General features: G+C 40.5%; 2 protein-coding genes across 3 annotated transcripts in view; both read right to left on the bottom strand.

Moving 5' to 3' along the window:
- Window positions 1-13,375, bottom strand: part of ZCCHC7 (zinc finger CCHC-type containing 7) — a 98,233-nt gene that overhangs the window by 9,799 nt on the left and 75,059 nt on the right. For both annotated transcript variants that reach the window (XM_054287607.1, XM_054287606.1), the window contains exon 8: window positions 12,060-12,095. In XM_054287607.1, coding sequence (XP_054143582.1) covers window positions 12,060-12,095 — 36 coding nt within the window. The remainder of the gene's footprint in view (window positions 1-12,059; window positions 12,096-13,375) is intronic.
- TOMM5 (translocase of outer mitochondrial membrane 5) overlaps window positions 1-13,375 on the bottom strand; it is a 184,756-nt gene that overhangs the window by 140,686 nt on the left and 30,695 nt on the right. The gene's annotated exons all lie outside the window — the stretch shown is intronic.

The raw sequence follows: 13,375 nt of genomic DNA, 5'->3' as shown, positions 1-13,375 counted from the left end.
TATATTCCAAATTGCCAATATAAGGTATCATGTAATATTGTAATTATACCCAGGGTTTTTGTTGTTGTTATTTTCTTTAACCGTGTCATGCACCCAGTAGACTTGCATTCCATTGGGTAATTCCTTAATTAGGCAGATTTTTGAAACAAGTATTATGTACACAACAGACCGGAACGTCTCCTTTGGAGTCTTCCCAGTCTATCAGGTGATTGCATCATTAAGCCACACATGCTACGTAGTAAAAATCCTTATGAAAATTCATGAAAGAAACACACTGAGCTTGGTGCATGCTAATAAACAAGAAACATACAAATTTAGTATTTTAACTTTTAATCCTCCTAAACTCCAAACAATTACAAATGAAATAATTTCTTCACTGAATTTTATTTCTTTTTTTCAGCTATCTAATAAAACCTTTCTCTTCCCACAGGAGTTGTGGAGGTCCAACCTGAGCATCTTCCCACAAATTATGCTTTACTAAATGTGCTCAAGACATTTGGACATCACCAAAACACAGTGAAATAACCAAGAAAAAAAGTGATCTCACTTATCTTTTAGGGCTTTTTTTCTTTTCTTACTTTTTTTTTTTTTTTTTTAAGCCATGATACACATTAAATTACCAGTTAATTAATCAAATTTTAATTTTTGATTGTACAAATCTCTGGGAAACCAAAACCTTTCCCAGAGGAAGAAATTTAGCTTGCCCGGTCCACAGTACGAGCACTGTGAAGTGATCTCTTTCTACAGAAATAAGACATTTCTACAATGCATTTTAAAGACATGCAAATAGCATCTACAATTGACTGTGTGAAAACGCTAAAGGAAGAGACAAAACGTACAGTATTATGCATTTAAAATAAATGAATGCAATCTTTTAATACTCTCACAAGCAGAAGAGAAAACCCTAAAATATTAATTCAAAAAGTCTTCTCTAAGAAACGGACAAAAACCCCTCAAGTTCACAGAGAAAATGAATGCATGCAAGATAGTGAGGATAACAACAATACAATCCCTGAATGCCTCAAAATCTTCATGGTTTAAAAGGCATCCCAATTTTCTCCAAAGGTGGTGGCATCTCTCTAGCCGTCCATGGCTAATTTTGCAGGGAAAGCAAAATGTTATTTAAAAACGATAGCGCATTAAACTCTAACTGTTCCTGATGTGGCTCTCAAACTACAAACCTATCTCCCCTTCCATTTTAATTTTAAAGTAAGTTAGCAAACACTTCGTTCCTAATCCCTGGGGACTATCTGTATGGTGACACAAACGCACAAATTTATGACAGTAACATAAATGCTCCTCCGAAGTAATGTGCAACATTAAGTGAAATCGTTTCCTGGAAAGATATTATAGGTATCTATATTTTATTTGCCATCTTAAACATATCTGGGTCTTTATGACCTTATTTTTAAAATGTATTTCCTTTTTACATTTCCTGGTGCAAATGGACTGCATAAATAAGCAATGTGCTATGAGGCTTCAGACTAGCCGATAAACCCTTTCAATTTTCATGCCAGCTTCTTCTTTTGTAATTCAAATCTGGCTGAAAACTGGCAGCTCTGAAAACTGAAACAAGCACTGCCACAAATACCTTGTAATGCTATCGACCTTGTCTGCCCATGCAGTGAGAAAGGGGGATGCATATGTGTCTGCAGTCATCCAGATAACACAACTCATTTTTTTGGGGGGATAACAGAAGCTGGACCCGAACCGCGCACCCAAAGCAGTCATTACCAGGCAGGCTGGAGAATAAGTCTCTTCAAAATACACAGCGCATTTAAAAACCATATACAGGGCTCAGCCACTGCTTTCATTACCAATTTTAATTTAGCTCCTTCAGTTTGCTAGCCAGATAAACTCTTTAGTGCTGTTTTTTAATCTATTTGCCACATTTTATGTTTAAGATTATAGTAATATGGGACAGGAGAAGGAATCACTTTTGGAGGAAATAAAGAAATAGATCCGCTTATCGGCGCCCATCAGAAAGTTCATTAATCAGCCGGGCTTTGTGCCCCCTAAATTGAAAGGTTAAATAATCCTCTCAGGAATATTTCTCGGCACCGCCGCCAATTGTCCGGAGAGAAGCTGCCATTCACCGTGCTCCAGATCGGTGACAGGGTATTTTACCACCGTTTGGGCCCCAAACAATGACGGACAAATGGCCTGGCTCACAAAGAAACCTTTTAGTACACGGATGGAGAAAGGACCACAAGCTTTGAAGTGGGGTGGGGGAGGTGGGGAGAGCCAGTGCGGAGAGGGAGGAGGAGGAGGAGGAGGAGGAAAAGGAGGTGCGGGAGGAAGAGGAGGAGAAGGAGGAGGAGGAGACTCATGCACTGGGACATGTATATTTTATTTGAGGGTTTGTTAGGGGATTGCCCAAATGTTTATGTACATCGCTATATATCCATATATCTGCCGGGGCACGGCACCGGCTGCCCCCACGCTAAGCATATGCATAGTTACACATACATTTATACATTAATCTAAAAACAAACATTTGCAAAGCCTGTAAAATCAGAAGATGAACAGAACTGAAGCACAGTTATATTTATTAGCTAATACACGGGGGAGCCTGACAAACCTGAAGGTTTTAATTTTTACTGTCATTCTGGATGAGTTACAGCTTCCTTTCTCTCCCTTTAATCTTTATGTCATCTACTGATGGTCTCTCACCACTGCACCCAAAAGGATGAAGTACCATGTCTGAATAAGTTTCTTGGCGGAGCACTCCTAATAGGTATTCCTTGATAAATAGTCTCTTAATTTTATTTTTTTTTTTTTTTGGAAGTGGCTTCTAATCACAGCTAAAATGAAAGTAAACATGGGAAAAACTTTCAGTTCTGCTGAGGAATATGAGATGCCAAGTGAGCAGTCATCAGTTTACTAGAAGTAAGTTTTGGGGTATGTTTTAAATAGATAATAATTGAACCTTTTCCCTTTAAACTCCCCAGCAGCTGGACTTCAGCATGCAGCATCCTTCACTAACGACAATTTCACAGAAGCGCTTTCCTTACATTACGAACATGCCAACTGCACTGTGGTAATGTTCATCCATTTTCTCATAATTTTTTCATGTGCTCTCCATTAAAGAGCATCATATTTATTCAGGAATAGCAGTTATTTGCACTTAGATTCATGACGAGTGACATTCATCCCAAATATGCCCTTGTGGAAATGTGTGACAGATTGTATACAACCACTGACAAACAAAAGCTTCTCCATCTCCTTTTTGCACACCCATTTTTTAAAAATTGTTTTCAATTCCATGCAGTTTTTACTTTAATGTGACTTGGGACTTCCTGAATAGTATACAACTTCTAAAAATGGATCAGAGCATATCAGATTTCTGCACTCTCACACCATGTAAATATGCTGTTGACCCAAACAGTTTCCTCCAGACCAACTTTTGAGTATCTCAGTGCTATTATTTTTCCTCTCCTTCCTTCCTTCCTGAGGCTACCATCAAGAAATCAGAATGAATTTAACCAGCTCTCATCTGGCATCCAAACAGACAGAAACTGGGTATCTCATTCAAGTAATTTTAAAGGAAGAGATTTTTCAGGGTTATTGCACAGGCCACGGAAACCCTCCAGTGTCTGTACTCCCGCACAGGTGCTCATCACTCCATTTTTCAAGTGCCAGAAGAAGTTATAAAAATTCATTAGAAACAGAACTAACAGCATAGTCAAGAAACAACACAAAAATAATTTCTATTGGCTACAAGGTGAGCAGAGACTACAGGTGGAAAACCTGCAAGTTTGAGGGGAGCAAAAAGAAAAAAAGGAAAAGAAAAAGACAAGCCACTTTTGGACCCAGGTGTTAGAAGAACTGAACGTGGCAGTGAGGGTCCTTCCCTTGTGAATCACTCAGCTGCTCTGGTGCAAAAACAAGGCTCTCCCTCACCAGCCGCCCAGCCCACAGCGGGCAGCATTGCCACCGCTGCACTGTGCAGACAGCAAGGAGCAGGGAAAGGGGCCCTGTCAGCCGGACACACACTCGAGTGCCCATTGCTCCACGGGGGCTGTAGCCCATTGCAGAGCCGCTCGCACGGCTCTTGGGGTATGTTTATCGAACGGGAACGTAATCCAAATTCAGCATTATAAAATGAGTCGACACCAAGGGCCCGGCTTCACTCCCCTGCAGCCCAAAATTCTGTGGATGCCTCCCTCTGTGGCCCTGGGTGGGTGGCACGGCGTGTGTGCACACACAGCGAGCTCACACACACTTGTGAGGCTGCTCTGCCAGCACCTGCTCGTGGCTCCGTGCTCCTCACCGCTCTGTGCGGGCCCTGCCTCCTTTAATTCCCTTTATACTGGGTTCTTCAAGACTTGAAATCAAAATCAGGATAATTCTGTCACGGGGATAGAAACTTTTCTATACACATGACAGGACCTAACAAGATGTATTAATATCATTGACATGATAGACCCTCTTGGAATTAAATCAGTGAATATTTTTAGGGAACCCTAATCCGTAGATTATTAACATGATCGAGCATAACTTGAGGAAGTTACTGTCTTACCAGCAAGAGCTCCGGGCTGCTGCGACACACGAATCACCAGCAAGATGAACCACGCAGTGCAAGCAGATTTACTGACTTTTTATACTTTTTCCACTTTGCAATACAAAAACGCACAATAATCCATTTTATGGCATTTATGCGTATTATGTACAACTGTGGATTTTTTCACATATTAAAATGTCTGTTAAATTTGCAGACGAGATTTTTGGCTTCCTACAGAATTTTGACACTGTTTCAAAGATCTAACAAAACTTAAAAAAGACACCTTATTATCAAGTTTGGAGAAATTTTCAGGATGTAGGAGCTTTAATATGAACATTCATGATAGCATTGACAGCAGAAAGAAGGCATAGAATTTTTTTTCTCAAATATTTTTAAAACGCATTGGAAACCTCATTTTAGCTTGAAAATTCTATTATTTAGATGGTTAATGCTTTGAAGTCATGATAATATTGTAAATGCTTGCATAAGTTCACCTTTTCAAATGAAAGAAGAGAGGTGAAATTTTTAAACTGAATTTGTAAGCATTTAAGAAAAAAATAACCTTAATCCTTTCCCTTAAGAGAACTGCAGTTGAGCATATGAAGGGGAAATATTTCAGCAGCAAACCTTCCCTGATTATTCTCTTTGATTAATTACCCACTCACCCAACAGCTTTGGTGCATCACAAAAATAACCCAAACCTCTCTGGTTTTGGGTGTGCAGGGCTGGAGGGACACATGCCACCAAATGTCGTGGACTGCACAAAGAACGTCCGAGGCACACGGGAGTGAGCTAACCAGAGATTTGAAATAGCAAAATACATTAATTTCCATCCTCTGCTCTCCTCCACTTCCCTTTCACAGTGAAATTGGCTGCTTTTGCAGCAAACAGGGCCCTTGACACCACCCCAACACTGAGGTGGAGCCGGGGCTCTCTGAGCGGTGCCGCTCTCCAAGGCAAGCACCACAACAATGCCAATTCTGGAACCCCAAAATCACAGAAATGGTCAGCCAGCCCAGCTCTCATTCCACTCTCTTCCCATTTCCACACTGCTTCCAGAAATATACAGAAATACAATTTTTGGTCAAAATGCAATCTCTCTTTAACCCTCAATTTTAAAGCACCTTTTATTTTGTTTTCTGGGGAGCAGGTGCAGAAGAGCAGGAGACAGATAAAAGTCAGAGAAGCAGGACACTTCCTACCATGGTTACTACATGATGAAGGTGAGTGGCAGGTGGTACCCGTGCTGCTGGAAGGTTCTGCATCCCACCCAAAATGTCCTTGCAGAAAATTTATACAAGGTTACTAAAGCTACTTTTCCCCATCATAATCTAAATACACCTTTCAAATAAAAATTGGGAAAGAACTTTTAGCTAGCATTTGTACTGAAAAGCTATAGCATATGCTTTGAATTCATAAACCTAATAGTTATTTCAGGACTTGAAACTGTCTTTGTTTTCTGGGAAAAAAAAAAAAAGCTATGAGACAGAATATCTTTTGTGAAATATGATTGCTCTGCAATATATTTGGGGATTAGGTTTCTGATAGCCTCAAAAAAATCTGAAACTTGAAAGAGAGTGGGAACACAGCAAATTACAATTAGCAGGAGAAAATAAGCTGTAAAATTGGTTTGCCCACACACCAAGCTCCTCTGACCTGCTGGCTCTCTCCAGGAGAGCTGTGCAGGGCTGGCAGCATGTCAGCAGCACCCCAGACACTCAAAACCTCTTGCAAGATGGGTCAGGTGTGGACAAGGGAGACTTTAAAACACAGAGAGTTTAAAACCAAAATATCTGCCTGTTGCTGGCCAAGGTCTGCCCCAGCTCCTCCTCCGGCTATCAGGGCAAGCAGCCTCTCAAAGGGCAGGAAACCTTCACGAACCCAAGCACCTCCCAAGCAGGTATGTGGACACCGTCATGCTCCAGGTGCTCCTGTGCCCTGAAACCCTCAAGAGTCAGAGTCATTTTTACCCTAAATCCACAACGCCAGGAATTTTGAGCTGCCTTCCCTGTAAAATAACCTGCTGAACGGATACTGAAGCAATGGCACGAGGGCCCACTCCGAGATTCCAAAATATGAAAAATATATTGCCTATTTCACAAACAGACCTTTTTTTTTTCCCCCTAGAGTTGCTAGAAATAGCCATGACACACCTGGAGAGAAACTGGCCAGATGCTGAAGCATTCCAGAGAAGCGCTGACCCCATGGCCTGTAGCTTTGTGTCATGGCCAGTGGAGCCAGCCCTGCGGCCATGTCACAGCCACAGCTGCATGGAAAACAGGCATTAACCTCCTCCCCAAAATGCTTCTAAAGCCATCCCTTCCCTCACTGTTCAACAACTAAAAAAAATCTCTGGAAACCAAATGTCCTCTCTCTCTCTCTCTCTCTCGCCTAAATATTTTTTGCCAGGGTTGTGTTATTTTTTATTTTTCCTTTCTGGAAGTCACAGCATTACAGAGAAATTGACTTCCAGGGACATGGCTTACATTTTCACTTCAGAAAAAAAGTAGCAGGCCACGAGGAATTTTAATCATGCACACAAAGAAACCTGAGCGCAACATTTAAACACAAAAGACGAATGTCCCTTCGTGTCCTTCATACACGGGGCCAAATCAGCCAGTTCCTGGTTCACCTTCCTTTATGTAAGCGGATTAAAAGTAAGATTAACAAACTGACAAAAAGTGTGTTAAATGGTAGCTTCTGCTAATTAAAAATTCTGATGGTTCTAAAGCTCTGTTGGTGGCCATCTTGCTCAGTGAGATTTCAAAAAGAAGAGGCTGGTGAAGGCAGGGCACAGGGGACGGAGCCAGCGTGGCTAGCTGGAGCGGCACCAGGGCACGAAGGGACTTTTAAAAATGAGACATCCTTCCAGAAAGAAAACACTCCGTCCCAGTGAGATTTATGTTTTAACACACATATCAACGGCGAGAAACACCTCAGGAAAATAAAAAACTCGCTCTGCTCATTTTAGGGACAGAATTTCTTTGCTCAGTTGTTATTTACTGAAGAAGACTCTAACACTTGCACAGTTCACTCCTGTTTGACTGTGGTGTCCTCATCCTGGTGCTGGGCCGAACTGGCCACATCCCCTCCTGCATGGTACAAACCACTCTGACAGTAAGATGTGGTGAGATTGGAGCCGGCCCGTTTCCATCTGACAAAACACGAAACACGCTGAGCACCGTGCCCATGGCTGGCTGCCCCACTGGCGCTGCCATCCACACTCTGGGCCTTCACGGCACAAGTGCACCTCACACCCAGGGCAAAACACGGTCTCTGGGCACTGAAGAGAAATAAATTTCCTCTTTTTCTCCAGTGGTGTCATCTGCTGGATGGGGGCTACCACTAGCAGCAGCTTCAGCAGGCCGCTCAGGCCACAGAGGCCACGCAGGCCGTGGGATGGGGCTGAGGCCGCAACTGCTGGTCAGCCCAGGCCGCTGGTCAGCCCAGGCCACAGCCACTGGTCAGCGTGGGCAGCCCGGCCCTCGGTGCCCCCCGGATGGCCAGCACAGAGCCCCAGGCTGCCCACAGCAGCAGCAGCAGCAGCAGCAGAGGGGACAAGGGCTGGCCATGCAGAATGTGAGCCCCAGCGCTGCCCCTCTGCAGCCTGGGCCCACTGAGGACAGCAGCAGCCATAGGCCGCACCACCGCAAGGTGCACGGGCAGCAGGTCAAACTTGAGGGGAAATACTGTATTTTTTAAAGAATACACTGCAAAACTGAAACAAACAAAAGACAATCATTGGGCGCCCTCTCACAAGTTTTTCCATCGATATTTTAGTGTGATTTAGGGTTTGTTTTTTTTGTTTTTTAGAGGGCTATAACCTGGCCTCCACTTAAAATGCATAATAAATATCACTACATTTATAGCTCAAATCTGAAGTGACAGGAGAAAGGGAATGAGAAAGAGGCCAGTGCTCTGAGGGTGAAATAACACTGCAGTGTGCACCCCTGTACCCATAGGGTGCAGAGGGGACAATGTGACAGCATGTCTTGAGGAACATGGGCCGTGCTTCTCGGGATTTGTGGAGCACCTGGCATTTAGGAAGTCACAGTTGTAAGCAAAGCTTCCTCAAAACCCAGAACAAAGAGCTCAATAAGGCCTCCAAATGCCTTGTGCCCAAAAAAAATCACATGTATCATCACTGACACTCCAGCAAGCTATGGTCAAAACTGTTTTTCCTGACTCTGTCAAAGAAGTCTTTGTCCTGTTATTTGATTGACAATAACCCCTTTGATAAGCCTTAGTGGGTATGAACCAATTCACAAAACACACGAATAAAACTTGAAATGTATTTTGACAAATATAATTGCCCTTCTCTGATACAGGAGAAATACGGAGTGTAGTTGTGATGAAAATGATCTGTAAAAGTTTTAAATCACCATCTTAAAGTGATTATTAAATAGTATTTTAAACCGCAGTGGGACTTGGATTTTTCTGCTGACTTTGATTGGCTTTTTTTTTCAGACTAATTTCAGCTAAAAGAGTTGAAAGAGTAAGTTCAAAGAAAGTACTTTCAGCCACTTATAAAGCTCTGATTATCACACAGCCCTTAGATTTAAGCTTCACTGCATGCCTTATGATAATCTTTTTTTCCATCAAAAGGCAAATTAAAATATTCAATTTACAATCCTTTTTGCCAGTTCTTCACAAGATTCCTTGCGCTGGCAGTCTTTTTTGGCTGGAATAAGATGTTTCTGCCCATACAACAAATTATTTGCAATGTGCTCAAATTTGTCACCATGGCCAACGTCAACAAACCCCAGCACCATGCCCAAGAGCAGAGAGGGTTTGTTATTGAGTCATTGTTTGAGCGGCCCCGCACGCCATGCAGGGGCTCCGAGGAGTCAATAGATGGCAGTCCATCTCCTAGGAAAGTGACCCAAAATGAATGAAATAACCAACAGCCTCATGAAGGACTGACGGGGAAGGCCGGGTGGTTCCCCACCAGAAATTAACCAAGAATACTTTACAGGAGGCAAAACACTCAGACAAACTCCGTGACAGCCCTCTGCGAACGGTGCCAAAATGTGGTGTATTATCACCAAACTGAACGCCCCAGCTCCTCTGCACGTAGGTGGACTTGCACATGTGGGATGCTCGCCATCAAGTTACCAAAACCAGTTTAACTCCACTGCATGTGCCCCTGGCTGAAGGGCAGGAAAAGCTCTCCTGTGGCCCCCAACTGCTGGGCAGCCTCTGTGGGCCATGACAGCATCAACCCCACTTTTCTGTTAAACCTGTGGTATTTTTCCTAATGCTGCTCCCCTCTTTGTACTAAATTATGTAATTTTCCTACAACAGGAAAATTGTATGATAATTTCTATGGTGAAATACTACAGTGCTGATATGAGAGTAAAAAAACTTGGTTTTTTGTTACAATCCTACAGCTATATATATAATATATTTAAACATAATATATAATTCTAATTCTAATTTAGAAGTTTTGTTTCTTGCCTGAACATTATTTACTTCTGCTCTGCTTCAGGCGCAAAAGAGAAAATTTAAAGGGAATAATAAAACATAAATTGTAAATAATTCAGATAATGCAGATTTTTTTCATTTACTAATTGCAAATATCAGCCACGTTTTTTACCATACAAATTTTTTAATTCCAGGCTTATCCAACTGCCAATGTAACTTTGAGCCAAAGGTACTCTTCCCATGCAAGAAATGAAGGAGTGCAAAGCATTTCCCACATGCCAGAAATGTGTATTATTTGCAGATAAACTGCAATTCACTGCAAAGTAAAAATCTTATTGGAAGTAAAAATTTATTGGAAGGTAGGGCCTGATGCAATACCAATTAATCTGTGAGTGTGCCTATTTGACCACATTTCAAAATGTCCCTAAAATGCACCATAAATTTCCAAAGGGGTATTTTTAATAATATGCCCATATTTGTAACCACTACATTTTCTAACAAGAACTTGTTTTGACACCTTCTCTTAGTTTTGCTTTACATTAACTGTAAACCCTGAATGCTTTCTAAAAAATCCACAGAAATAATTTCCTATCTCAAGATACCTCAGATTTTGTCCTGACACGGCGCTTGGTCAAGTTTAAGCTGCACCCTGCTTTTCTTTTACAGACAAAAATATTTTATAAGTGTTGATGGCAATGCGCTTTTTGAGGAATTTTCAATTCAGGCAGGTAGGATTAAAATTAAATTACATCTTTTATCTCAGTAAAAACCAGAACCCAGGATGTTACTGCACCAAATATTTCTATTTGATTATTAAGTTCCAAGTGTTATAAACATTTCAGAAATTGTTTTTACATGCACCCTTAGGGATTATAATGAAAGACAGCATTTACCTTTTTCCTTCATCCATTTTAAAACCAAACCAAACCAAGACAAACAAAAATACTCAGTGAATGCACCTTTTTTTGGCTTACAATGTTTGAAAAAAACAAAACAAAACAAAACCAAACCAACCAAACCAACAAAAAGTCTTTACCAAATATGTTTAAAAGTAAATTCTCAGGAAGGGTGGAGGATTTCCAGGGCAGATCTTTGTGTTAGAATCATTATGCACAAAACACAAATGAGAGGTTTAAAGTGCAGATTTCTTCTATTCATTGAATTTTGAAGAAAAAACCAGAAAAAAGAGCATTCCACTGCCATGAAGAGGTGGAGGCACAAATTATAAAGCACATCCCATCTACTGTTTCAGAGAAAAAAAACAAAGATCCAAAAAGAAAAGTAGTGGAGAAACTTTTCTACTTTGTTGAGAGCAGAGAACAGGGGTTAATTATCTGTAACAGTGAAATTCGTGTGAGGCCGATCTGGGGAGCAATGAAAAGTTCAGAGGACAACAAACCCCTGATTTTTTAAAGGTGTTTTTTGTCTGTCAATTTTAGAAATTAATATATTTAAGAACTGTGACACCAATGCAAGAATTTGTTTTTACTGGTTAAATACTGTCAGAGGTTTCAATATTAACCAAATTTGTATGCATTTTGTTGTATTTTTATATCTATTTTACATATGAGGAAAAATCCTAAGTAATAAACTGGTACAGTTTCACAAAGTTTTATTTTCTTGTTTCAGGGATTAACGATCAACTAAGGCAGGCCAAACAAGCAGTCACAGCTAAATCCTGACTAATTATAAATTATCTGGAAAAGTTCAAGAGGTGTTTTTCCTTGAATTCACATCTCCACTCTAACTGAGATTTATTTCACTCATCTAAGAAGAAAGCTTTGTCACACAGAGTGACAAATTACCAGCATCTGGGATATTTGAGATGGGATTACAGCTTCTGCTGTGCACCCCAACTTAAAATTTAACGCTCTTTCCATGTGTAAATGTGGTCACTGAGAGAAGAGAGGCAAAGCACTAATTTAATTATTACAGTATTAAAATGAAAACAGAAGTTTTAAAGATGCTTAAAAAATAGTGACAGTGTTTCATCGCCTTCTTCAGTTCAAAAACTCTTGAGATGTTTATTATCTTCTCAGAGAAGATGCTTATCTATATTTTATGGTCAGCAGTTAACAGAGGAGTAAATAGGTTGGGTGTAGAAGAAAATAAAAAAGGTGTTTCTACTTACTGTTAGGTGATACTGCCTCCATATTTCTGGGCAAGCCTGGAAAATAAAAATATTGATCAGCTAGGAGCATGAAACAAGGTGCTTTACAGCCTGTTGGTTTTGGCATAACACAGTATCCACTGGTGTCGGTCACAGGAAAATAAGAAGCTTAACTGAAAGGGTCTGCATTTCAGCTTCAAAAACCCGGCTAGACAGTTTAATTGAATTTTACACTGGTTTAACACACTCCCTGCCATTGTCAGAAAGCCAGTAACAGTTTTCTCTCTGCCCTTTTTCTCTGAGGGGCAGAAGTTTGGGAGAGCAGTGTGTTCGTGACTGTAGGAAGCATTAACGCTGCAAAACAAACAGGGGACGATTTAAATTCTACATTTTCTGACATTTTAAATTTACATAACGCTCTAGAAATTAAAGCACAAGGTGCCTTCCTTTCATGTACGAACAGAAATATTTTATCTTTTTTGTACGTTTCTCTTTCCTAATCAAAATATAATTGTTACATGTAATAATCCTCAGCAGCCTCATGTCAGATGAGTTGTAAACAAGAACCATAACAGATTGCTTTAATGTTGCTATTTTTACATGACTTGTTAGCTTTTTTTTTTTCACTTTTAATTTTTTTTAAATCGCCAGACTTTCATAAAAGTCCTAAGTGCAGCCCTTGGAAAAAAAAAAATTCAAGGAGGTTTTTGAGTCACAGAAGTGACACAATTGACCTGAGGGACACATGATAGATGGTAAAGAGGAAAACGTGGATCTTTAAAACAAAATCAGAACATGCTGGTGGTCACTAAAGCTCAGATCACTTTCTCAGAGGTTCTTAATGCTTTTACAAAATGTACGATACTTCTCATGGCCCCTGAGGCAAAGACAGATACAGAAATTGTGTCACTTTTTGTCATTTTGGTACACAGCTACTGCAGCGGAGGGCTTTCACTTCTCTTTAGAAATTTACCTTCTTATAAGAACAGCACTGTACTCATTTGAACAATTAGCAACTTGGTTTGCGAACCTTCATTTTAAGAAAAGAAAAAGAAATTTAGTATTCCACGGCTTCTCCATAATATGCTGCAGCTGCAATTTCGAACACTGAAGCCTCATGACTACTTGCAAATGAGTACTATTAACACTTCTTTAGATTTTGAATAAATTTTTCACTTGTGCCCAAATTCTTGCCTTCTTTTATTTTGATGGAGCGTGCTAATTAAAAAAAAAAACACACCACAACCAGTATCTCTCAAAATAAAATCCAAGTTTTTGCCAGTCACCCTGTGGCACATACAGTGTGTTTTTCCCAGATGTGATGGAAATGATATAAT

Source organism: Melozone crissalis, unplaced genomic scaffold (assembly GCF_028551555.1).
Source record: "Melozone crissalis strain CALT ecotype California unplaced genomic scaffold, PUWL_Pcris_2 ptg000060l_1, whole genome shotgun sequence".
Lineage (NCBI taxonomy): Eukaryota > Metazoa > Chordata > Aves > Passeriformes > Passerellidae > Melozone > Melozone crissalis.
The sequence above is the reverse complement of the archived record's forward strand: the minus strand, read 5'-3'. Positions and strand labels throughout refer to the sequence as shown.